We start from the raw sequence: 27210 nt of genomic DNA, 5'->3' as shown, positions 1-27210 counted from the left end.
TTAAGTTGGTTTTGCTCTTGCTTGTCTCCAGGCCTCAACACTCATCACTTTATTTTTAATAAATAGTGATCCTCTTATCATGTATGTAGTAGTCAATCACCAGTAGTTAGTAATAATGAAATTAAAATTAGGATCAAGCAATTAATTGCCTTTTTTGAATATAATAAATGGGGTATGCCCCTGATTACACCTGTTAGAGATGAAGGCACCAGTATATTTTAAATGAGAGTCTTTGCAAATGTTGTAAGAGCAACAGAATAAATCCCTTTTAATAGGAAATGACAAGTATTACTTGGCCAGGGAACAGAACATTATTTCCTCGTATTCTTTACTTTGTATCCTTTGCTTGACAAGAAATGCAAAAGGACAAACTAGAATTAAATAACTTGTGGTTTATATTCTTTCCTGTAGATGTCACCAAAGGGTTTTTGCAACTACTATTTTGGATCTTAATATAAATAATTTAACTCCTTGCTTAACTTCTCTGCACCACTTCTCCAAGCCACATTTAAAATGTTTGCAAAAAAATGTAATTTATGAAACACACTTTATTTTGGTTTAAATTGTTTTAAAACTTGGGCCCATCTCCTTTGCTTTTACCCACATAGGCACAGGCTATGTTTTACATTGATTTCTTCTTCTCTTTTCTTCCACCGCCCTCCCTGCACCCCCCAGCTTAATACTAACGATTTCTAACAATGTAGACATCTAGAGATGAAGGAGCTGCTGTTGCTTAGCATGCATTTATTTTCTTATACTTCCTTGTAGGAGAAATAAAATCTACCCAGGACAGGAGAAGTGCACTTCACTTGTTCCGACTTGGTGATGCCATGCTCAGAATTGTAAGGAGTAAATCTCGTCCGCTGCTTCACCTCGTGCGCTGCTGGAGCCTGGTGGCACCTCACCTGGTAGAGGTAGGACTGAGGGAGAAAATGTGCAAGAGATGGCAAAGCTGAAAAAGCTGGAGAAGGCTTGATAGCTCTTAAAATGTATCTCAGCCCTCAACATTGTCAAATCTGGTTGCACTTCTGTTGGGGGATTGTATATACTGTATGATACTGTCACTGAGGAGTGCACTTTTACTGAAGTGAAATAGGCAAGTCCAGGGATTTTTGCAATATGGTACTTTCTCTGTGTCTGTGGTGAAAAAACTGAAACAACCCAAAAAAGTTACAAGTAACTCCTCCCTCTGTTTTCCCAATCAAGGTTTGAATCCTTACAAGTCTTCCCATAAAAGAATGCAAGCTTTGTTTTCCCACATAAAGCAAACTCAACTGGAAAGATTGTGATGTTTTTCCCTTTCCTTCTTCTCTGTGAACCCTGGTCAGTGACATGCCAATAGCAGCCAGTGAATGGAGTTCAGTCATAACAAATGACCTTTCCTCAGCCAAACTTTGTCTTATCTAGTGAAATGGTGGTGTCTTGACTTGTCAGAGCTGTTTGATTTATATCACTGGTATGAATGAACATGCAAGTACATCCTTTCTTTCTGTTGATGAGGTATGTGGTGTCATCTGCCCAGGTCTATTGGGGGCATGCTTGCCTGGAGTTTTAGGAAGAGCTGTTCAGCAAATTTTCATAGCACTTCATTTCAGTTACTCGAGAAAATGCCTGGACTATCTTACAATAGAGTTCAGACATTGGAGATTCTTAGTGGAATCCCTTTAAGTGAAGTAGAAAAAGCAGAGAATAGTTTGTTGTGTGTTTTAACAGCCCCTCATCTTGAAAACTAGTGTCTGACTTGCCTTTGGATGCCAGCCTGAGACCAATTTAAATACTTTTCATGTTTTCAACACTTTTAAGTCTTTTAAGATCCCATGCCAGTTTAAACTCAAGTACCTTCCATGTTTTTAGAATGCAGTGCTGGTCAGTCTTTTTGTTGACTTCAATGCAGATGAGGGCATTACTGGGAAGGAGCAAAATCGGAGAAAGTACAGAATTTAGCATAACCTGTATAGATGTTCAAAACAGTAACTTTAGATCCAGATTCACTGGCCTTTAGGTTTTTTTAATAGCTTTTCAAAAAATCATGAGAACTTTCTCACTTTAATTTCCGTAAATAGTCGTCAGTGACATTTGATCATGCATGTATGGGTATGGTGAATAAATGCAGAAATTACTGTTTTGAAGGGGAAAATGGTCACACAGAAAGAAAAAAGACATTTTACATGCGTTCTCTTCTGTGGATTTATTATTTAATTTCTTTATTTTAGCTGTGTGCTTTTGGAGTTGTCAGCAAACCTTCATGCATCTGTGGGACTCCAGGCAGCTCTGTCTCAGTCATGTTTCAGTGGCAGTGGTCTCCTGTTTTCATTGCAGTGGGGTCTCTAGTCACATTACTGGTGAAGCCGTTTTTGGGGTTCAGCAGCATGAAGTGTTTACCTCTCTTGAAAGTGTCTCACTAAAAGCAATTTTTTTGCTTGGACAAACTCTTATACTCCTCCTTTCCCTGCAGGCTGCCTGTCATAAGGAGAGACACGTATCTCGGAAGGCTGTCTCTTTCATCCATGACATCCTCACTGAAGTGCTGACGGACTGGAGTGAGCCTTCTCATTTTCACTTTAATGAGGCACTTTTTCGGCCCTTTGAGCGTATCATGCAGCTAGAGCTGTGTGATGAGGATGTCCAAGACCAGGCAAGTCAGCCCTGATCAGGGTGTCTGTATCTGTGCTACCATGCTCATAAGAACAATGGTCTCCAAAGAGGACTTGGTTCACTTAGGAGTGTGTCCCAAAGTCCCCTCAAATGGTGCCCCTTAATCATCTTCAAAGAATCAGGAGGTCTCTGCCTACCTAAGCCAGCATTGTGGTAGAGTGCAGAGACAGTCACTACACCTGGCTTTAAAGCAATTAAATAAAGCTTTTCTATTATCTAAAAAAAATATATTAGTCCAGACTGACATAGAGAAATCTAGGAGGGTGTTTAAAGCCATTCCTTCTGAAAGTCCATCTATGTATCAATTCTGGTTTTTCGTTTTATTCTTTTAACTTTTCCTACATTCTCTGCAGGTGGTCACTTCTATAGGAGAACTGGTGGAAATGTGTTCTACCCAGATCCAGTCAGGATGGAGACCCCTGTTCAGTGCCCTGGAAACAGTGCACAGCAGCAGCAAGTCAGAGGTTAAAGAGTACCTTGTAGGAGAATACTCTGTGGGTAAGGACTTACTGCACAAACTATTTCATCTGTGCTTTTGTTTCCATGTCTCGTTCCTTGGGGACACAATAACTGACTCAGTATATTTAGGTGTCCTACACGAACAGTGGCACTTAGCAGTGGCCCTGCAATACTCCAGGACAACTGGCAGATGAGAAGAATGAAAAATAAATGTTTCAAAACTACTAGAATGTTTTAGAGCAAAGCAGTAGTGCAGGAGTACTGAGCTTGGCTGGGCTCTTGTCACTGTTCTGCTAGAGACAGGAAAGCCTAGTGTGTCCAGCCACAACATCCCACCACTGTCTGTCTCACTATGTGGAACCTATTGCTCTTATACATCAGGGTAGTTAGTGTGATGATCTAGACAAGTGCTTGTCTAGACACTTAATCACAAGCTTTCAAATCACATACAATTACAAACCACATTTTCTGTAAGAGTGATTCTGCATCCCTCCCACAGATGTTTGCTTGTATGGAGACTGGGAAATCTGGGAAAACTATTTTAATCTGGTCTATTGCCCCATTAGAAGGTATTTTTAAATGTTACAAGTTATATGTAAGGGATACGGTTTTTCTTCTAAATTTTGTCTTTCAGATCTGTTATGATCAATGGCAAAATACAAACGTATACACCTTTTAAAAACTGATAATTTACTTAGGAAAAGCAAGACTATTTTGTTAATGTGTAGACTGAAAAAAAATTCGAAATCACTGCTATCATCTTGGCAGTTATTGAGAATCAAACCAGAAACCTCCACCAAACAGTGTTAGCTAGTGAACTGAGTTCAAGATTTCAAACCTGCTCTTACCATTTGAGCAGGCATAAGCTGATACATAGATAAGGCAAAGGAGGGAGTCTGTATTGCTTCCCATGAAGTTACATGAGTTGCCTCAGAAGCAAGAGAAGATTTTATTTCTCTGATCATGTCTGTGTCTGCCCAGAATAAAAGAGATTCTGCAGATTGAATTAAATTGTTGAAAAACTGTTGGGAAAATCACTTTTATGGGAGATGGGGAAGAATTCTCATCTTGTTATTTCCACAGGAAAATGCCAGCCTCCGGTGTTTGATGTCTTTGAAGCATTTCTGAACACAGACAGCATCCAGGTCTTTGCCAATGCAGCCACCAGTTATATTATGTGCCTTATGAAGTTTGTCAAAGGACTGGGTAAAGACTTATTTTCCTTTTATCCTATTAAGTCATGATATGTCAAACTTGATCCTGCAGAAGAGGAGAATTCAGTTCTGTGATACATAGTATGATAGAGGAGAGAGAGGCAGTGAACAAATTTAGTCCAAAATCCTTTAATAAAAATAAAGACCAAGGGATTATTTCAGAAACATTTTTAATGCTATCAATTCTTCAAGTTGTTATAGCAGCAAAGATGCATCTCACTGTTAAATGTCTGCTTCATTTCATCTTCATTTGCATCAGGACTTGCTTATAATAATTTATTAAACCCCAAAACCCCATCAAACCCAAAAAGCACTGCAGAAATGGCCTGGCATTGTGCAGTGACAGCATGGGTTGTCTGCAACAGAACAGGGCATGTTTTATGTTCAGTGCTCAAAACCACATGGCTCTTTTCTATCCTTGCCCACCTCGGCAGCAGCAGTTTGTCATATGCAGTGCTGAAAACCTGCTGAACCTTCAGTGAGATCATGAGCATTGCAACTAACAACAAACTGCCCCCATGATTAGTTTTTTTTGTGTGTTACTAAGGGCGGTGGAGACTGGGCATATTAAGTCAAGGTGACCCTGCAGAGTAATTGGCACTTCACCAAACTTAGGACAGATGCAAATGGTGTTGGGTTATTGTGCCCCCATGTCTGTGTTCTGTGGCTCACCTTGATGGTTAGATGATGACATTTTCCATTGAACTGTGTCAATGATTTTTTTTTCCTTATTTAAATTAGAAAACTTCTAATAAGTGGTAAAATGGGGCTTTTTTTAATAATGTATATTATTTCACAGAGGTATCTAATCTAGGTATGTACATTACTCTCTTTGATTTAAATGAAGCACCTAACTGCAGCAGTTCTAGTCTTTAATGATACTCTCATCTTTTTAAGCTATTTCACCATTGATTTCAACAGGGGCAGAGTTCAGCTTGTGATGATAGGTGAGAGTTGTAATTATTACTACAAAAGAGAAACAAACATCTGTGCCCAGTACCAGTAGAGGGAACTCATGTTCCTTCTGGAGAACTTAAAAGCCTGTCCTATATTTTTTTAGGTTTCTTCATTTCATGACATAAGTTTCTCCCCTTTATGTTTACATGTCAAAAACCAAGATCTTCTTTTGTATTAAAGATAGTAGGACTATGGGATTCTTCAGTACTGAACAGTAGAAACATTGGCTGAGAGAGAAAGAAAACAGACTGGGCAGACGGAAAATACTGGAGGGAATGGAGTTATCCAGGGAGAAGCTATGCAACAGGAGGCCTTGGAACTGATCTGCTTATTTAATACACTTAGTGAAACTGACCTAAAAGTAGGAGTCAGCTGAATGCCACAGAGTCAGTAAGACCTGTGATACTGAGGCACTAGAGCCTAAGAGTATCATGCAGTTGAAACTGTGAGACCCTGACACCTGAATCAGACAGGAGAAGGAAATATTGTAGCACAAAATATAAAGTGGTGTTTTTAAGCAGTAAAGAAACTAAAAGGAAGAACTTCTGGTAGAAGCATTTTCCAGGGAACTGGGTTGCACATGCATAGAAAAAAATTAGTGTATTAATTGAGAAAAAGATTAATATAATAGAATGGCTCATGATGGAAGGGACCTTAAAGATCATCTAGATCTAGCCCTCTGAGCAAGTAGTAATTCATACACCCATGGAAAAAAAGTGGAGAAGAGACGATATAACAGGTGACAAGATATGACTCTTTAAGAACTCCCAAAGGCTCTACTGAAGAGTTACTAAATAGGCATGCATTTATTAATATAAAAGTCCACGTATGAACTGTGACCAATTTTACTGTATTGTTTTTATGAGAATCATCTCGTTGTCATAAGATAAAACAAATTGTGTTTCCTGGATTCTATTCAGGCATTAGGGCACAACTGAATGAAAAAGGAGAACTAATGCTAAATTTGTTTCTCTTCTGTCCTTCCCAATGCTGCCTTTCCTATCCTCAGGGGAAGTAGATTGTAAGGAGATGGGTGACTGTGTGCCAGGATCAGGGTCTGCATCTACAGACTTGTGCCTTCCCGCGCTTGATTACCTCAGGAGATGTTCTCAGGTATGATGAACAATCTCATACAGGTACCAACCTGGCCTAGGAAACAGTTCTAACCTCCAGGCTTTGCATCAATGTTTAGATGATTTGCATGAAGACGACAGAGTCTGTGGTAAGCCTGATGGTAATAACCTGCACTGCCAGATGGAGAGTGGCAATTTGGAGGAATCTCTTACATTCTGTGCCAGCTAACGGTGGGAAAACTGAGGAGATGAAAACACTCAGACCCAAGGAGCATGTGGGAAAATGTGAATGTTTGAAACCTAGTAGTAGCATATTCAAAGCTGCATTCCTTCTTATTTAAACATTTACTGTAAACAGTGTTGGGAAAACCCTGAGAATTCTCAGATCTTAAGAAGAGCAACAGGTTACATCCTTTAAAATGCAGCAGCAGCAGCTTATCTGTACCAAGTAAACATCTGAAGCTCAGGGCAAATCTCTAACAATTGAAATGCTGGCATGTTTCCTCTAATCTGCTTGCACACAACACAGATTATTATCCAGAGCTATTAGGACATTTTTTGCCTGATTTTAAAATGTTATTTGTATTTCTGTAGTAGCTGCAGGTATTTTTGTTGGGCCCAGACCATGTTTTTTCTGGGTACAGTACAAATGTGCAACAAAGGATATTATCATAGCTTAAAGGACTTAGTATCTAAATTCAGAGATAATGGGAGGATTCAGTACAGACTGAGAGGAGGAGGAGAAAGCTCAGAATAATAAGCAGCAGACATATCAAAATGTACTTGCTATTTTGTAAACATCTTTGTCTATATCTAATGTATGTTCTATACATTATGTGTATCAGATAAACTCTTTCTTATCCTTACAAAACCCAGTCCACAGTGATGCAGAAATATGTTCTCCTCTTTGAAAGAAGCAGCCATTTTTATCTTGCTATATCTTTTGATCTGCCAGTAGAAGAAAAACAGGAATGACTTAGAAAGAAATCCTATCTGTATATTGCAAGTACATGGTTTACTTTTGAAAGGCCTGGCAAAATACTGGTAGCTAGCATCCCAGCTGTAGCACAATACTGCAAAGTTTGTTGCTTAATGGAAAACCCAGGCAATGAAGGTCTGAAGTAAATCTGTACAGGTCCTTTCATCAGTATTTACTTAGTCCTTCAGAGCTCCAGAATATTCTGTGTACATCTAATGGAACTTCTTAGGTTGTAAGTGCAATCAGCAAGTAGTAACATTTGTCTTTCACAAATGAGGAGGGAACACACTCCCTTCCCAAAAATGTGGTATTTAAATTGCATTTCTCCCTCTCTTTCCCCTCCCAACCCCTTGTCAATGAACAGAAGACTTCTGGCCTCTAGTTGAGTTTTTTATTTATACTATTGCTGGATGAACCCATCCTGACATTATTCTGCTTTCATGGCTTTTATTTTATTTTACATACCTGTGTTGTATGTGATAGCTTTTACAAACTTTTCTATCTATATTTATTGATCTTTTCTTGTCTTTTTTCTCTATCTCTCTCTCCCTCACGTCAGTTGTTAGCCAAAATCTATAAAATGCCCCTGAAACCCATCTTCCTCAGTGGTCGGCTGGTTAACTTGCCCCGAAGACTGCAGGAACAGTCAGCCAGCAGTGAGGATGGCATTGAGTGCATCCTTTCAGACTTTGATGATGACACTGGTAAGTATGTTGAAAAGCATAAATGTGGAATTAATCACTTACTTCTTCCACATATCACTGTAAATTTTGCCAACTGCTGAAAGCAAAGAGGGGAAAAACTTTATAGTTCTAAAGTCCATAAAAATCACCAAAGCATCCAGAAAAACAAGCAGTATTTGTCTCCTGATTATTTGTGTGGCTTATAGGGGTTGTGGATTGATCATGTGTTTGATGAAATAGATCTGTGTGGAGCCAAGCAGTAGAGGAATGCAGCCTTTCTGCATGATGGCTTTTTGAAGCAGTACAGTCACTTTTGAATATCTGAACTGCTGAGCTGTCCCAACCTGGCTGCCTCTGTGAAGAGCCAGCTCTGACCAGGCAGAAAGTATTTCAGTTGCAGACCTCGCCAGAATGACTCTTGGGATCTACTTTTATCAAGGCTCTTCATCACATGGATTGTCCTGTTCAACTACTACCCAAATCTACATTTAATACTCTTCTGTCTGTGACTTCTGAACATCTAAAGATGATATGTGAGGCAGTCTGCTGATAATTCGTGAGGCATTATTACTGTTCAGTTCTGGGTGCCAGATAGGGACAGTAAAATAATGGCCAGTCACTTCAAGATCCTTACCTAAAAGCATAACCTAAATGAGTACAAATCATTTTGGGTAGCAGTTGCAAGGGTAGTGAGATGTGTAAAATGTCTCATTAATTATGTTTTTTTAAACCCCAAGGTTAAACAGAGACTCGGGGGAGTAGTAAACTAAGAAATAAGACCAAGACAAAATGTACATGGAAGAAGGACAGGACAAAACAAAATAACAAGGGAAGAGACCACAATTTCAAAAACTAATACTGCCCATTACACACTAACAGTGAATGTGCAGGAACCCATGCTCTTGAAGTTAATTAATTTCTTAGTATCCATCACTTTCTGAGGGCATGTTCCACCTGTGGTAAATGTAGTATCTCACTCATGACTTTTAACCTTTGTGTTTTTTACTTTTAGGCCTTATCAATGTCTGGATTATTCTGCTGGAAGAATTAACAACTGCCATATCCAACTGTCCCCGCCAGCACCAGCCTCCTACTCTGGATCTGCTGTTTGAACTGCTGAGGGACGTTGCCAGGACACCTGGTAATGAAAGGCCTTGATAAAATGTGAGCTAGTAGAGCCCTGACCCCAAGCTCATATAATACTAAACCATTTCTGTGCAGTGTGTTCTCATGCTAGAGCTGCACTGAGACATTCTTAAAGAGAAAGGGGTTTTCTCAGAGCATAATCTGTGGTGCCAGTTAGTGCATTGTTCTATGTTGACAAAAGGCATGTTGTAAGAGTGTGTTGAACATAACTCTAACATTTATTGCACAAATAATGAGGTGCAGTACCCTATCAATGCCCTAGCCACAGAAAACGTTTGTCTGGTGTCCAGGAAATGAAAAAAAGAAAATAAAATTACATAGTCCTATAGACCTGGGAAAGATGGGAGGTGAACAGTTGGCTAAATGCTCATATGCTGCCTGACGACTAGATCTGAAACTTCTTTCTCCTCTCATCCCACAAAAAAAGTTTCAGAACCTGCCTTCTTTAGCACCACCCCTGGCCTCAAGCTTGGAACAACTTTGCAAATTTTCTGTGCATGTAGCTTTGTAAGCAAAAATATACAACTATTGTTGTGTTTATTTTAAGGCCCAGGCTTTGGCATTTATGCAGTTGTCCATCTGCTTCTTCCCACGATGTCTCTTTGGCTCCATCGCAGCCATGGTGACCATTCTTACTGGGATGTGGCATCTGCTAATTTCAAGCATGCCATTGGCCTTTCCTGTGAACTCGTAGTGGAGCACATTCAAAATTTCATACACTCAGGTATGTCATTGCACTGTCACATCTACTGGCAGTTATCAGTGGCAAGTTACTGAATAGCTTCTTGGGGAGATGGTTACATTGCTTTTTGGTTACTCAAGCATAAATTGAAGAGGAAGAGGATTGAAATGTCTTGTTTGGGTGGTTGTTGTTATTCTTTTCTCCTTTTGTTTTCTTTTTATTTTTCCCTCTCCCTCTCCCTCTCCCTCTCCCTCTCCCTCTCCCTCTCCCTCTCCCTCTCCCTCTCCCTCTCCCTCTCCCTCTCCCTCTCCCTCTCCCTCTCCCTCTCCCTCTCCCTCTCCCTCTCCCTTTCCTTTCTTATGGAAAACATGAACTTGTAAGGGACCTAGGAAAGTTATTTAGTCCAGCCTCTGCTCAGAGCAGGGCTATCTTAAAAATTAAATCATCACAGTCTAAATTACACTTTCCAAAAGAAGACACCAAGACTTTGATCATAAAGAACTAGAATATTCAGAAACAGGATCTAACAGGATTTCTCCAGTACCACTTATAAACTGAGCATTTTATATTGTTAACATCAAAAGGACTGTTCTTATTTCAGTTTCATGTGATGCATGTTTCAAAACTGAACTCTAGTGATAGCTGCATAAAAAGATTTGGTTTTGCAAAGTCTCTGGATAGCAGTAAGGGTAGCAAGACTGTTTAATTATATTGAAAAGGGAATGATGTTAAAACCAGTCTGTGTCTTTTTCTTCTAGACATTGGTTATGAAGCTATGATTAATACTATGCTGAAAGATCTTTTCAAGTTGCTAGTGGCCTGTGTAGCAGAACCAACAGAAACTATTTCCAGAGTTGGCTGCTCTTGTATCAGGTAACACAGTCTATTCACTCTGTTAGCATATTCCAAAAAAAAGTTGTCTTTATATATTTGAAGACCTTATGGACTGGTAAAGTTGGAAAAGATGTCAAAAGAAGTTTGCAATATCTCTCTGTCTTGTTTTTTAAATAATGGATTTTAGACTTACTAACCTTTTCTTTCTGTTTACTGTCTGCTTCAGAACCTGTGATTTTAGGCATTGCTATGTGTTTTATTCCCATAAGAAGCTCTCATACATTACTTACATGCAGTTAGTCAATAATAATTAATCCCTAGGAAATAAAATTAAGGGTCTTTCTGTTGAAATTCACAAGTCTTTGGAAGTAATTAATACCTTTCACAGTCTTCAAGTTGTTACAGTTATAATCAAAATAAGCATAGCATTATATATTTACACAATGTGTAGTTCTTGAACTGGCAAGATGACTATTGAAAGAGGAGAAGTAAAGGAGGGAAAAAAAGAAAAGGTCAAAACTACAGTGTAATGACAAAAATAGGTCAGTGTAACAACTGAGGAGAGTGGATATCCTTAGCTAGCTACTGAGCAGGCATTTTGTCCTGTTTTCAAAGTTCTCCCATTACTAGTAAGCATTGTCTAGTTCCTTCTTGAACATTGAAAGGTTTTCCTGTGTCCTTGCAGGTACGTGTTAGTGACAGCAGGGCCTGTTTTTACTGAAGAGATGTGGAGGCTTGCGTGTTGCGCCCTGCAGGATGCATTCTCTGCCACTCTGGAGCCAGTAAAGGTAAACTGCCTTTCTGCTGACAGTCAAAGAGTAATCACAGTAGTTACAGACTCACTAAGTTTTTACAGCTTGCTTTTTATTTTTCAGAAAAGTTTTTTGGGTACAGAACCAAGGAAAGAAACATAAGGATTATGTAATAATTATGTTATTTTGTCAGTTCACAATGAAAGGTGTTGGATCAATAGTAGAGACTGAAATCAGTTCTCCTAAACAGGTTCAGACAACCCTAGTCACTAATAGTCTAGACTTAATGCAAGTCTAGTCTGCCAGTTATGAAAACAGAAGAGTTTAGTAGGGGAAAACTTATATTTTGAGCTATTTCTTCCTCTAGATTGGCTAAAACTAGGCAGAAGACAAAGTTTCTTACTTGATCCTAAAGCTGCATGCTTCTCAATTCTCTGTCTTTCTTGTAACAAAAAAGTCCTCATCGCAGGCCAGCCTATGTTAGAAGCTGCAATACCTTTGCATCAAGTCCATAAAAGTGTTGAATAGCAGGTGACTGGCTGATCGTAACGGGACAGGTCATTCTGAATCTTGTATTACACATGAACAGGCTGGACAACACCATAGTCACTGACTTTATGTAACACCCAGTGAAAGTCTGATGTTGTGTCTCTCTATAGAACCTGTTGGGCTATTTCCACAGTGGTTCTGAAAGCTTTAGTGGAGATGCCTGTGAAGTGAAGGTGGCAGCCCCCTCCCTCTCACCAAGTGCTGAAGCTGAATACTGGAGAATCAGAGCCATGGCACAACAGGTACTGACTGACATTTCAGGGCAAGTTAAAGAACCTTTTACACCTGGGGCTTTTCTTTATAAAAGTACATCTTTACCGCCACCTTCCTTAGAAACCCTGTGGGCAAAGACGTCCTCATCACCAGACTAACATTTATTTGTGTAACAGTAGTATTGAGAAAAAGTAATAAAAACTAGAATTAAAACTGTAAGTAGGATTTAGGAATGCCCTAGGCTGGAAGATGCACAGGTACCTGAGGAGGACTCAGGATGAGTGTCTTTAAAAAAGGCAACCCTAGCATACACTGATGGAAATGTTTCTGCTAGAGAAAAGGAAATAGTAGTGGCACTATGAATTCTCATCTAAAATGTCATAATACATTTTTAATTACTTTGTCAAAGAATTACAATTCCAAAGGGCAAAAAATGCACTAGAACAGAGACGTGAAACTAGAAAAAACAAGATTTGTTCAACCTATCTAAGCAGAGTTTGAATAGGAATTCAGATTGTTTTCTCTAGAAGTACCTGGCTATAGATTGCAGAGAAGAAAAAGACTTACTGAGAACTAGAGGATAATGCTGACATTTAAGAAATTATTTGAAACTTACCACTAACTCCTAATTAGTGGAGCAAGCTTGGAGACACCCTTCTCAGGGTCCTTTTGACTACATTGGAGGTTCTTAATTTTATGTAAATGGTGATATGACTTTGAAATACAGCAGATTGAACTTAATGACCTGCAGGATACCATAAAACTGTAAATACTGTATGTCAGTTTCAGCATGGGAAAGCAGCTGGATTAAAAGAGCCGACAGAAGCTTAATGTCAGTTTCTGACTTGATTAATTACACTCTGATGCTGCTTGAAAATCTGAGACACACAGACCAAGGATTTGTGATCACAAATGACATGGCAGTAGCAGACTTTGTTTGAATAGAAAAAATGTTTGAAATTGAATTTTAAAGACACAGAACTCAAGAAAATAGGGAATGTAGCATTAGACCTTTCTTGTAGACACTATCAGTGGCAATCCCTGAGTCCTTCTCAGGTAGGGATTTGACACAACTACAAAACTACAAAACAAAGCTATCCTAACTGTGAGCTGTTTCCCCATTTCCCACCTAAAGAAGCGCTAATTGGGAGTCTGTTGTCTCTTTACAGCTGAAAATAATCTTTCCAACAACAGACTTTTCTAGGTATAACAGGCTAATTATGCAAACAAGACCTTGTCTCCACTATGCATGGTATTTTCTTATATGCAGACAGCAAAAAGCTTGTTTTGGTATTACATTTGGGATTATGTCATAAGAAGTGCAAAGAAAAAGATGTCTGTCCTTTTCCCTGTGCTCTGTTGAATGTCTGGAGACAGCCCATGTCTCTGAGGTTGTTTTACCAAAGTGGCATGTTCCAGGGAGGGTCTGCCTGAGAGGACACCTTGCATTCTTTCATCACTGTAAAAAATAAGACATCATAACAGATCTTCCACAATGCAGGAAATCCTGTTCTCAGGCCCCTACAAGGACCCAGTGCTAGTACTGAACTCACTGTTTTATGTAACTTATTGTTTTCTAGGTCTTCATGCTAGAGACTCAGTGCTCCCCAAAGACCCCTAGCAACAAGGAAGGGTTTGAACATGCCCAGTCATGCGTGCTTGTCATTGACCTCCCACCAGATAAGAAACCAAATGGGCATACCCAGAGAAGGTAAAATATCTCCTCAGGAAAATACTGTGTCATTAAAAGCAAGATAAAAATATTGTCAGGTTGGCAGAGATGTGAACAGAGCCTGGCAAACCGTGTGTCTCCATAGGTGTAATCAAAAGAATTAAATACAGCAATCAAATAAGAATTACGTTTTCTAACACAGGAGGCAGTAGTTTCCTACTGTGTGTTCTCCAAATGTACCCATGGTCATACATTGCTGAGCAGGCACGTGCAAGAGCTTATACAGTTATAGAATGGCCTGTGTCAGAGTCTCAAATGTGGCCCTCAGCAAACTGAACAGGGAGAGCAATTCTAATAGTAAAAATTGGTAGGTTACAAATCTCTGAAGGATACATGAGGTCACACAAAGTCTTCAAGTAGAGGCAGTGCAGGTTAAATTAAGAACTCTCATAGGAAATACTAGGAAGATCTTTCCGATATTGAGGTTCTTTTCTTTAAGGAGTAGAGTTAAAAATACTGGACCGAAGAAAGCTTTGAAAGTGCTGCTGTGTTTGTAATGGTACCTAGCAAGTGAAATAATCTGCTTCACTAATGGTCTTTTAAATTCAGTATTACTGCATTAAGAAAGTAGAAGTTAAGGGATACATAGGAGCAGTATAAATTGAGGAGACCACATCCAAAGCTGTGAAACTGTCAATGTACTAATCCATGGAATGTTGTTTTTGCTTGACACTTTATTTTTGTGGATGTTACTGCCTCAGAAACTCATGCGTTTGCATGATAATCTGATCCTGTCAAAGAATATTTCTTTTTGCTTGCACTCAGTTGTTTAAACAACTGCTGCAGTATCAATAGGGCCAAGGATTGGAATTCTGCATTCAGGGTTTGTGTTTGTATCGCAAGGAATGTGACACATGGCACAAAGTTGTCTTTTACTTTACTTCACCAAACCTGCTTCTGCACCACTTCAGGTGTTCTCATTCAAAACTAAACTAGTGCTTTCAACAAGGAGCCGGAATGTGATGGTCCTTCTTTGGATGGAGAGGAAGAAGGACCATGCAAGATGCCTGTATTCTTAAACAGCTGGCCAGAAGTTTCTCCCAAGAGCAGGTGCTCCGTTGCCTCGCCTTCAGAGAACAGGGCCCTGCAGAGAAAGAAAGAAAGGCTGAGGTCACAGTCTAAACCCTTCCTTCTTAGTGGGAAAATATCTGCTTTATCCAAAGGTTTGCAGATCATTCCTCTTGTTAGAATGGATGCAAAGCAAGAGACTGGAGTTCTCCCCTCTTGTGGCACTTAAGGCCATGCAATGCAACAGGCACCATGCAGAAATGTAGCATGGCTCTTGCCTGTCTTTAAACAAACAAATACATAAATAAATAAGGCTTGCAATTAATACAAACTCTGAATGCTCTCACACTGAGCTCTGTCTAAACAACTGCAAAATATGCTAGTAAGCAAATGTTACCCCAGCAATGCTCATTTTTCACTAAAAGAGGTGTCAAAAATTGACTGTGCCACTGTTCTTCATATGATTTGCTATAGCACTGCAGTAGTGTGCCAGTCATGCATGCTAGTAACTGTGGCTTTTCAAGTTTTACTTTAACTTTAGTGGGGTTTCTCTTCTCCCTTTTTGCTTTTGTTTCCCTAATGCTGCATCGTTTCACAGGAAGCTGGGGTAAGGGAGCTTTTCTTCTTCCTAAAAAGCAATAATCTATTTCAGTTCAAAACTTTGGGCAGAATATGAAAATACTGTCCTCATCCAGCTTTGGCATTGTGTGTTTTCACCTATAGCTCTGTACTACTTTCTTTTGGAATTGAGCAGTACTCCTAACTGTCCTTGGAAATTGTCTTTTGGCTCTTACAAGGAAAAGCAGATCTCCATTTTGATCCTGCTTTTGAAAGAGGATTAGTCTCCTAAAATCAATGCAAGCACCCATTTAACGTTACATATGCACTTAAAAGCTTTTTCTGACTCAGAGCCTGTAATGATTTTTACAGCAGAAAACTGCTTCCCCATAAAGAGCTCCAATGTATGTATTAATCATCAAGATTTTAGCACTGTCAGATAACAAGACTATTAAATTTTACTGATGTATCAGCAGTGGAAGCTGAGTCATGGTAAGTGAACTGACACCAGCAAATTAACCCTAGAAGCAGTTTTTTCTGACCTGTTGCTTCTACATGGCCAAGCATAGGATAGTCCCTCAGAAGTCTCAATACTGTTTTTTTGTGTGTTTGTTGGGTTTTTTTCTTTTTAAAATCAGGACACAAGCAAATTGAAAAATCTCTTCCTCACTAGACAGCAGTGCTAATCAAAATGTGACCTATCATAGTTCCTAAATCAAAACAAGTATTACTGTGTGTACCAGAGCATCAGCTCCATTTGAAGCATCACTACTCTAATCTTATGCAAACACTTTAAAAAATGCCTTAAGATAGGTTTCACAGTTTATAATTCTTCCTAGCCTCTGTTGCCTGTAAGCCTTTCAATGTTATTTACTAATTAATGACCTGAAAACTTTGGCTGGGAGAATTCACCATTCCTGGGTTTCCTGTGTGAATCAAAAATCTAGAGATCTAGAACAAGGCACAACATCTGTCACAGGAGCACAGCTAAGAATCACCCAGTATTACATGTGAGAAACAGGATTAGGAATAGATATTTCCATGCTAGGCTCTCAGTGTTCAAGTGAAGTCTTAAGAGTAAACAGTGATACGTGCTTTCAGCAAGACTTAAGCTTCTTTGCATGCTCCATTGCACTGCTGATGTTTCTGTAGATTTTTTTTTTTTGGTGGTGGTTGTTTGGCTCTGTTTTATTTTTAAGAAGTAGTCTTGGCATTAGTGGGAATAGAAGCTCAGTGGTAAACTAGTTTTGACCTCAGTTTTTCACAGCAGTTAAGGATGGATGACATACCAGTGGAGGAATTTTAAAGATATTGCAATTTAGCCAAAGTTCAGCAGCAAAAATAGAAAATATAGTCAGGGTCCAATGGCAGAAGTGCTGCATAACTTGCATGTTAACAAATTAATCAGTTATAGGAGGCTGGAATATTGAGAGTACTTGCAGCTGCCATGAAATTGAAACAGAATATTTAATCCCTCAATGTTAGACATCTCTGGAGAAAAGGACAAATTACAGTAGAACTTTGTTTTAATGCCACCTCTGCTCAAGTGCCATTAATGTGCTTGCTGTGGACAGTTATCTCTCTTAACCAAAGTAAGTGTGTCTTTCCTTCTAGGAAAGAATTTGAAAGAATAGCTAAAAGACTATACAATACAACTTTCTTTTTCTCTACTTTTTTGTAACAAGGCTCTGAAATTTGGTCTTTCATTTACATCTTTCATGTTAGATACTAAAATATTAAGTATTCCTGTACTTCTAGTAAAAGCACAATGCGCTGTTTTAATTTTATTTTTTTCCTTTCCATACTTGGTTTACCAAGTATTCCTTTCAGGACTATAGTGGTGAGCTTGCTGTCCCACCAAGTACTGCTCCAGAACTTATATGACATCTTACTAGAAGAATTTGTGAAAGGCCCTTCTAACCTGGAGGAGAAAATCACAGTACAAGTACCAGAAAACAAGTTGGCTGGTTTTCTCAGGTACATCTCCATGCAAAACCTGGCTGTCATTTTTGACTTACTGCTGGACTCCTATAGAACAGCCAAAGAGTTTGACACCAGACCTGGGTTGAAGTGTTTGCTGAAAAAAGTGTCTGGCATTAGTGGAGCTGCCAACTTGTACCGCCAGTCAGCAATGAGCTTCAACATCTACTTCCACGCTTTGGTTTGTGCAATCCTGACAAACCAGGAGAACATCAGTGCAGACCAAGTGAAGAAGATCCTTTTTGAAGATGATGAGAGAAGCACAGACTCATCACAGCTGTGTTCTTCAGAAGATGAAGATATTTTTGAAGAAACTGCGCAGGTCAGTCCCCCACGAGGAAAGGAGAAGAGACAATGGAGGGCTCGAATACCATCTCTGAGTGTACATCCCGTCAGCAACGCAGACTGGGGATGGCTCATCAAGCGACTTCATAAGCTCTGTATGGAACTGTGCAACAATTATATCCAGATGCATCTGGACCTGGAGAATAATGTAGAGGAGCCTCCAGTGTTCAAAGGTGACCCTTTCTTCATTTTACCATCCTTTCACTCAGAAACCTCCACCCCATCAACTGGAGGGCAATCTGGGAAGGACACACCATCAGAAGATGACCGGAGTCAAACCAGGGACCAACTGGGTGACAGCCTGACACCCAGAGGAGGGAGTGGAGAAATGTTGCTGCTACCCCCACCCCTAAGTCCTAAACTAGAGAAAAAAGAGCAGACCAGAAAAAAAGAATGGTGGGAGAATGCTGGTAACAAAATCTACACCATAGCCACTGACAAAACTATCTCCAAGCTCATGTCAGAATACAAGAAAAGAAAGCAGCAACAGGCCATGGCATCCTTCACCAAAGAGGTCAAAGTGGAAAAGAAAGGGGAGCTCCTGGGTTCAAGAGGGCCAGATTCACCCATACTCCAGCGGCCACAACATCTTATAGATCAAGGTCAAATGAGGCATTCATTCAGTGCTGGTCCAGAGATCCTGAGACAAGAGAAGAGACCACGCTCAGGATCCACAGTCAGTTCCCTGAATATATCTGTTCGGGATGCCGAGGCCCAGATACAGGTAGGACGTACTGGTAGAATGCTAATAGTAATAGTAACAATTTAAAAGATACTTATAAATATTTTTCTATTGCTTTTATTAAAATAATTATAATCTCTTTGTTAAGTGTCTTTGTTACATAAAGAAGTCATCAGGATGAGGACTGAATATTTCAGCAGCTGGCACTGATCAAAAGAAAATAATTAGAAGTGTTATCAGGCGTGTACTAGTACAGCTTTCAAGAGTGCTTCTGTGACTGGGGCCAAAGCTGCACATAGTCCAAAGAACTAACAACCTACAGTGAACTCGCTGCTCTCAGCTAAGGGCTGTAGCCCACTTAAAGGCCTTTGAAAACATGATGCCGCTTGTCCCCATGCTTTTGTACTTAAGGTTTTTTGTCAGTCCCACAGCAGAAATAGTGAGCTCTGTTACTAAACAGAAAATTGGTGCTTGCACGTCAAAGTGAACTAATCAACGAAAGTAACAGACTTTGTTCACTGTGGGATGAAATAAAAGGTGCTAAAGGGTGAGCATAATACCCACAATGCAAAGTCAAACAATGACTTACAGTACTCAATGTGAGTTAGGAAGACATAGCGAACATTAAATTAATATGCTACCATCACTTAGCCCTCTTCATGAGGCTGCAGCCACCAGTTGTCTTGTTTTCTGCCTCAACTGATAGCATAATCTAATTAGAAAGGTCTTCTGAAGAGTCTTCTTTGTATGCAATTTGTTTCTAGGCATGGACCAACATGGTGCTGACAGTTCTCAACCAGATTCAGGCCCTGCCAGACCAAACGTTCACAGCCCTGCAGCCAGCTGTGTTCCCCTGTCTCAGCCAGCTGACTTGCCACGTGACAGATATCCGTGTGCGCCAGGCAGTACGGGAATGGCTGGGAAGAGTGGGCCGAGTTTATGATATCATAATTTAAACCTAGCTGTGCTCTCTGTTGCAAAGGGGAAAAGACATCCAAGGTATACAGCAAAGAAATATTTGGCGTTCATTAATTGCCTGTTTGTTAGTGATAAATTAAGAAACAATGAGCTTGTTGATATGTATCCTCTGCCCACTTGAGACTGTGTGTCCCTCACTCACACTAGCAAAGGAGGCAAAGCACGAGTATGTCCAGGAGGATCTGGAATGCTCCCAGAACCTGCCAGTAAATCTGGCTAGGATGTAAGGGGGTGATACATTTCAATCGCCTTCATTTTAATTCAAATTGGCAACAGTGGGAGCCACATGAAACTGCACCTGAACTTCCACACTTGCACTATCTGTGAACGCAACTGTCATGTGGGTGTCAATTCAGGTGAGTAAACCTATGTAACTTAAAAAAATTAAATTAATAGAAGTCAGGAAAAAGGTGGGTTTATAGGACAAGTAAAAAGGTGACACTTGTTAAGGGTAACCTTTTTCCCTCCTGAAATTAGCATGCGAGTGGAAAGCCAAATCAAGATTATGGTAGTAACTATATGTGTTACTTACTAGAGAAAGTGGAAATTTATTTTGCTCTGAGAAGAGCCTTTGAAGTCTGGTCTTATTCGGGGTAGCTAATAAGTGACTATCTCAGATCTAAAAGGGGTGAACCAAGCACAGACTATTCATCCTTTCATTGCTCTTGTGGAGTATTGCTTGAAGAGATATGGCACCATCCAGCTGCCCTCCCTACAGCTGTGTCTTCAGCTATGCCTAAAGCTGATCATTTTTCCATGTGTCTGATTCCCTCTAAGGGCAAGAGGGAGGTTTGTTTTGCTGTTTCCTGTGAAGCTGGGGGGAAGACCCACCACAGAGCAAATACCAGCATGTGCCAATATCCAGCACCCAACTCAAGAGAGTAGTGTTCCAGTTTAAGCAACGCTGCAGCTAAGTTAGCTTCTGCTTCTACTGGAAACTTACATGTTTGCTTATATAGAGCTGCTGTAGCCAGGAACACCCTTATCACCTGTTACACTTAGCCTATCACTCCACACTGAGCTGAATCAAGATGGAAAATAGTCTGAAAGGCAGGTATCTTTCCTGTTTTTCTCCCATTTCTTGTCTGCTGCTGTGAATAGAAGGATACAGATCCTCATGAATGTACATCCCTTTCTATGCAGCAAGTTGTTGATAGTAGTAAGGGGTGGGAGAGGGGAAAGGATTTGCTATTGTGTTGTCAAATACATAAGTGATGCTGTTCACACAAGACACAGCAAAGGGTTACTTTGCTGCACAAGTTGTGTCACAGCCCCTGAGACATTTCTTCTTGTGCTCCCATACTACATAACTTGTTGATTAAGAAGTTGAAATCATTTGTGGAAAATCAGTTGGTTTTAATCTTGGGTGATCCCCTTAATGAAGTTCTCCCAAGGCTTTTAGGCTTTTTAAATGTGTACACCAACTAAATATACAGCTTCAGTCCCTGCTCCAAAGCATCCTCAAAATGGCATCTCTTTATAGCAGACCTGGATTTTTCACAACTTTCAGCAACTTAAACCTTGGGAAAGAGAGGGAGCCAGGAGGCTCCCTTGGGCAGCCATCACCCAAGCTGATGTGTTTACAAAGAGGCTGCCACTGTCCTCCTGCCTTTTCCCTCCATTGCCCACTTCCTGTTTGTTACCTGCTAGATTTGTGCAGGGAATATTTGTCCCATAGCTTTCTGTAGTGTCAGTCACAGTGTTGCCCTTTCTTTCAAAACTTCCCCTTTTAAAATTGTTTCAAGGACATGAAAAAAAAAATCCTTAAAAACAAGTCTTTCTTACCATCTAAATTGACTTTAAAAATTAATAATTTAACAATTTAAAAAGTTTTCAATATTCCCCCAACAGCTGTAATACTAAAATTAGGTGACTAGTGGCATGGTTTGATTTCTGTTGCCATGTCTTTCTTACACATTTTTAGGTAAAGTAAAAGGGTGGATGTATTTTTGTTAAAGTGGGTTTTGTTGGCATCTATACAGAACTGCCTTTAAAGCATGACATCAACTAGGCAACAAAAAGAAATCAGAATAATTAATGGAATGCAGAACACCCAACTCTGCTGTTTTTCATTATACAGGCATTGAACGGATGCAGATCCTTGCTCTACTAATCTAAAACTAAAGCAAACCCCTAAATTATGTTGGAGAAGTAAAACTGGTAGCAGCACCAATGGACTCAGGACTCCAAAAGAGGGCCTAGTATCTCAGAAACACTGGGGTTATGTGTTGTGGTTGCAATACAAAAATCCCTCTGTAAAACAGAAAGAAAAGCTCTAGGAGTGACAATACCACCACCCTCAAGCCCGTGAACACAGCATAGGCTAGTGCTATTTGATTAGGCACCATCTTAACCCAAAATACCATTTAATTTCAAGTTTTTACACTAGAAATGCCATACTGGCACTGAGTAAATGAGCTGTTGCTATTGCCCTGCTTTAAACTTTGCCCTCCAAATAATGCACTGAGTGACCATTTTCATTCTCAGTGCCTTGGTGCGTGAACACCCTTCCCTAAGAGGTCATGAGTAACTTTGAGTAATTCCAGAGATGTCATTTAAAAGTAGGGGGATGAAGGAATCTTTGTTTATGCAAAGCCTGCTGCTTCAAAATTTGGCATCTCGTGCTCTTCCTTATATGTAAAACAGTGAAAAGGTGAGGAGAGCAGGCCATGGCCGCTTCAGGAACCATTAATCTGAGATGCAGAAGCTTTTTCATGCACCTCCAAAATATAAATAAATAACTAAAGTATTTAGTTGATTCATCAGATTCTCAGCTATTTTTTTGCTAGTTTAGCCACAGACATCAGCAAGCCCCAAAGAAGTACAACACTAAACATGAAGTCAGTATTTCATAAACCTATGCAGTCTATTTCATGCATACTTTGGGCTTAAGGCTGCCAGTTGCTACCTTCAGGCCTCACAAAGTAAAGCCTTTATCCCAGAGAAGACTGCCAGGACAGCCCCAAGAGAAGGGTATGACACCAGCCCACCCTGTGCTTCAGGAGGCAACTCCCCATTCCCAACACCCCAGTCGTGTCCAGCTGTACCATGCTGCAGCAGCGTTTCTGCTTTCTCTTGTGAGTGGAGAAGTCAGTAGCACAAAGTAGCCCTTGTACCCACATGTGCAAGTCTTTCCCATATAACCCATTTAAATCCTTACTTACAGCCCTAACAATGCATGAGCTAATGGCAGCATATTACCAGCTTTACTGTTTTTTCCAGCCTTGAACCTCTGTCTCTTTGCTCTGGTTAATGACCAAATTGTTCTATGCTCTTGCACTGTTTTGGTCACATACATTTCTATTGGAGTTGGGTTTGATTTTTGTTGAACTGGCCAGTTATTTTTTAAAATAGTTTGGCATCTTTCTCAGGTACCAGAGCTGCACCTCTGCTCCTCTGCTGCCCTTGCCTAGTTCATACCGCCCTCCTCAGGGGAGGACCGATGCATTCTTGTACAGAGTCCTGTAGCTCCAGTCACTGTCATACTCTGAGCATTCTGCATACCCACATTAGTAGTATGTTCATCATGCTCACCGAATATCTTTGTGCTGCCAGCAATGGTTAATGCAGTTGTTTTAGTAACATCCCCACAGCAGTCTTCTCTGAGTGTTCAGCAGCCACGGAGTTACCACCACTATCTCTTGCTTAACGTGCTCTCATGTCTTTAAGGTACTAAGATACAGACAATACTAGGGATAAACACTCACATGAGAATAACTGGCAGTTCAGCATCTAGAAAGAGTTATTAGCAAAAGATTTGCATAGACCTGGACAAAACTTTCCTTGCAAAGCTCCCAGCACAGGTGACACAGGTTTTGCCTCATCACAGATAAAACAGTTAATGTCCTCTGGACTGTAGCTGACTCATGTCAAGGCCAAGCAGAGTTTATACCTGTGACTTGCAAGGTGCTCTGCCTTTCAATTTGAGCTTCACATTTTTAAAACTTAAACCTTACTGTAAAATTCATGGGCAAACCCTCACTTGCCAAAGGTAAAACTCCCACCTCTAAACACCTTGCGTCACCCTATGGGCTCTCCATCTGCACTTGATCTGGTAGCATATCAGTGTTGGTACCCCCACTGCAGGGCTCAGCACAGCACCCGTATGAAACTGAGTGGCAAATGAGTTCTCAAATAGAGAGTTCCAGCTCCAGGTGCTGCCTGCAATTTGTCCTTCTCTCCCCAGCTTAGACCCATACTCAAAGTGCCTAAGCTGTTGAAATCAATGTGAATTACATACCTGGATATCTTTAATACTCAGGACTCAGTCCTTGAATCCTTCAGTCCCTACATACAGGTTCACAAGTCCTCAGGAAAGGGAAAATCCTGAACAGTTCCTAGTTTCATGCCCTTTGCTGCTGTCCGCTATACATCCCTCTTGAGAAATCCACAAGAATCATAGAATCATAGTCCCACAGCACATACTCCCATGCCCCCCAGTGCCCCAGAACTAAAACCTTCGCTTTTGCACAAATCCAGTTTGGACATTAAGGAGACTGACCATAGCAAGCCAAAGCAATTTATTTCTTTCTAGCTCTTCTGTGTAGAAGCTTATTCAGAAATTGAGCATGGGGTTTGGCTGTTTTCACCTTTAGCAATCCAGTCAAAAAACGCTATTACTTGGTGAGAAATAGTTTTCAATTGACAAGAAAAAAAAGTTAAGTCCTTTTTTTCCCTTTCCCTTCCTTTTGGGGGGATGTGATAAGTTTATTTTTAAGCAAGCTATTTACTGCACTTTGGTTACAGTCATTTGTGGGAGGATCTATGTATAGTGCTAATCCGGGCATATGACATGAAATACAGTTAGCTTTTTTTCCATTTCTGATCATTCCACAATTATTGAAGAAATTATGCAACATCATCAATTAAAAAAAAAAAAAACAACAAACCAAAAAAACACTTTCCCAGCTTTTTAGTATAAAAGGACCAAGTTACCATACCACAGAAGCACAAATGTTGGATTTAATGCAGTGTAAATATCAGCCTCCAGCAGCTACAGATCCCTCTTCACTGAGCCTCTATTTTTGAGTAGAGCTTCTCCAGGGGTACAATGTAAGAGTCTCTCAGCAGCCCTCACCAGCAGCATATCTGGGACTCCAGAAAGTTGTACAGCTGCAAAGAAGTCATAGCTCCTCTTTATGTTGCTTCCACTAATCCCCCTCAGAACATACATTTTATATGTGACACTAACTGTATCACATCATACTAAACAAAACAGCTTTGGCCAAACACGGAGTGGCTGCCTATTTAAAAAGAAAACACTAAACAAACATAAAAGCATATGTCTTAAGTATGCAAGAGTCTTGTCACTGCTCCAAGTCTCCAAGCTAAAAATTAAAAGCAGAGGGAAGTGCCCTAATGTTATGGTTACTGGTGGAGCTACACTATGATTCTGGATAAATGCAATAACGGGCACCCCCTGTGGGACCAGATCCCTCAAATCCTCTTTATTTTTGGCAAATTTGCAAGTTGAGGTTTGCATAGCCTCCACTGCCACATTGAATCTGGGAACTAAGTTTATGGAGGGCATTTTTTTGTTAAGAAACATGGCAACGGGATCTCTTTAAATCCTCTTACCTGCCTCTTTTGAAAAGGTATTTACGCACTTCCATAAATTTCATCATAAATGCCATGGAGTGCCAGGGCCCTAGTTCCTGTGCTTGCGTTGGGTTCATCTGGCCTGCAGTGAGGTGCTGTGTTTTCACAAGAAGCAAGCTGAAATGAGAGCTGAGCTATCAGAGAGGCACAGGTAAGGCACAAATATCACCTCCACAAGCAGGCTGCAGCTCCTGAGCCCCAGCTCTGCAGAAGAAAAGCAGGATTCAGTACCAAAGGGAGAACTACCAGGAAGGGCAGAGCCCTGTACTGCACACTGTTTGCTGGAGCAGATGGGAGCAAGAGAGTGAACGTATGCAATGACAGCAGTGAGCACCTTCTTTCAGTTCCCCTGACTTTCTCTCCCCTTTTTGTCATTATTTGTGAGACTGCAAACATACTTGGATAGGCCCCTCAGCCAGAACTGAAAACTGAAAGCAAGCCAAAGGGAGTAGACACTCAATTTTGCCAAAGATCTCATCCTTCCTGTTCAAAAATGAAAAAAAACCAAATTTTAATTCCATTATGATGGCTGCCATAGGAAGTGTTTTACCACAAATCATGATTGCCAGGACTTATCCCTCTAGCTGTATATTCAGGAGGAGCCACTAATACTTTCTAAGAGAGACTGTAAATTGTCTTGTCAAGCAAGCTCTTACTTTGGGTTTACCTTCTACTGAGTTCACACCTATCTGCAATTCCCTGGTCTCGTCCATCTTTCCTCCCCTTGACCTGCTCTTCTTTAGGAAAACACCTCCCCTGTCCACCGCGTCCCATTGTGCTGCTAGCTTGCTTTGGTCCTTGGGTGTCCAGTGGTCAGGCAGTCACTGTAAGCTGGCTTGCAAATTGTATTTTGTGTACATTTTATTCTGACTGAATTCTGAAATGGAAATATTTTAAAACAAAAATTATAAACTATTTATGTTGCTTGTGTTGCAGAATAAAGAAGTAAATGTAAAATAAATCATGCTTTGTTTCTGTCTAAAGATAATTGTTTTACACTTACTTGATGAAGCAAAGGAGAAGACCTGAGAAGGGGCCTGAAATACTTGGTATGTACCAGCAATGACTGCTGACTCACAGATTCACAGATGACCTGGGGAATTTCACTACTTTGAACTGCTGGGTTGTTGGGTTTTTGTGTTTGTTTTCTTTTTATCGTGGGAGCTTAGATCTAAACATTTACACAATTGAGCCCCACGCCTACGCAGAGTTTGGGCTTGTGGGGGTCAGGAAGAAGCATGAAGTGACTGAGACAACTAAAGGTGCAAGTAGACACTATGCAGAGTTTTGAAGCATCTAAACAGTTAAAAGTTATTTCTCCGCCCATTAAAATATTAAAATTAGGAAAATACTTATGGCTTACATTTTATTTGAAAAGGAATTTTAAAACAGCAACACCCAAAACGAAAACAATCCCTACAAAAATGGCAGAAATAACACCTACTTTCAGTAACATATACAATTTTGAAAACTGTCCTGAAAGGTAACCTTAAGGATTGAACTCCCTTATAAATTTCAGTCACACACCAAAGTACACCACTTTCCTGCCACTGGAATCCAGACAGAGCTTCTCCCCCAGCCCCTCAGCTTGGCATCTTCTGGTTGCAAACACCAGCAGGGATGAGCAGCCACCCATCACAGCTCCTCAGACCACGAGGTCACAGCCAGACTGGTTTGGATTTTTAAGCTAGGCATTGCCCAGCTGGATTTCCCTGTCACACTTAGCACCCAAAAAGTGTTCCAAATCTACAGGTGCATGCAGCAGTGTGGGTGAGGCAATGTTTCATCCTTCTAAAAAGCTAGGCAAGGGCTCTCTCCCCTATTGCCTAAATCACTCTTTTGATAAAAACCGGATCAATTAGCTCTCCTGTTGGAGAAAGAAAACCCTTTAACTTAATGGAAGCATTTAATGAAAACAGTGAACACCTTCACAGCAGCTACACACGCTTTCTTAGACAACCAGAATGTAGGTACAGAAGAAGAAAGGGTTGCACAATATCCCTGTCAAGAGAATTGTCATGAGGCTCCCCGAAAGCAGGAGAGTTTCATCAACAAGACACAGCAGCACACCGTGACTTTTAGGGTACATCCCTGTGCTCTCAGGGCAGCCTGAAGGTAGGCTTTCCATGGAAT

At 40.4% G+C, this 27210-nt stretch overlaps 1 protein-coding gene across 3 annotated transcripts in view; it reads left to right on the top strand.

The window, feature by feature from the left end:
- The window catches only part of ARFGEF3 (ARFGEF family member 3), an 83757-nt gene extending 57719 nt beyond the window's left edge, over positions 1 to 26038 (top strand). For 2 of the 3 annotated variants that reach the window (XM_051614758.1, XM_051614760.1), the window contains 14 exons: positions 769 to 914; positions 2456 to 2635; positions 3009 to 3153; positions 4198 to 4320; positions 6295 to 6398; positions 7897 to 8041; positions 9033 to 9161; positions 9714 to 9890; positions 10607 to 10721; positions 11368 to 11470; positions 12094 to 12225; positions 13777 to 13907; positions 17313 to 18543; positions 19266 to 26038. In XM_051614758.1, coding sequence (XP_051470718.1) covers positions 769 to 914; positions 2456 to 2635; positions 3009 to 3153; positions 4198 to 4320; positions 6295 to 6398; positions 7897 to 8041; positions 9033 to 9161; positions 9714 to 9890; positions 10607 to 10721; positions 11368 to 11470; positions 12094 to 12225; positions 13777 to 13907; positions 17313 to 18543; positions 19266 to 19457 — 3053 coding nt within the window. In that variant the 3' untranslated portion in view covers positions 19458 to 26038. The remainder of the gene's footprint in view (positions 1 to 768; positions 915 to 2455; positions 2636 to 3008; positions 3154 to 4197; positions 4321 to 6294; positions 6399 to 7896; positions 8042 to 9032; positions 9162 to 9713; positions 9891 to 10606; positions 10722 to 11367; positions 11471 to 12093; positions 12226 to 13776; positions 13908 to 17312; positions 18544 to 19265) is intronic. The other variant, XM_051614761.1, reaches the window with a different exon arrangement.
- The last annotated feature ends 1172 nt before the right edge of the window (positions 26039 to 27210 follow it).

This window comes from Apus apus, chromosome 3 (genome assembly GCF_020740795.1).
Source record: "Apus apus isolate bApuApu2 chromosome 3, bApuApu2.pri.cur, whole genome shotgun sequence".
Taxonomy (NCBI): domain Eukaryota; kingdom Metazoa; phylum Chordata; class Aves; order Apodiformes; family Apodidae; genus Apus; species Apus apus.
Note: the sequence above shows the minus strand (reverse complement) of the source record. Positions and strands in the feature narration are given on the sequence as shown.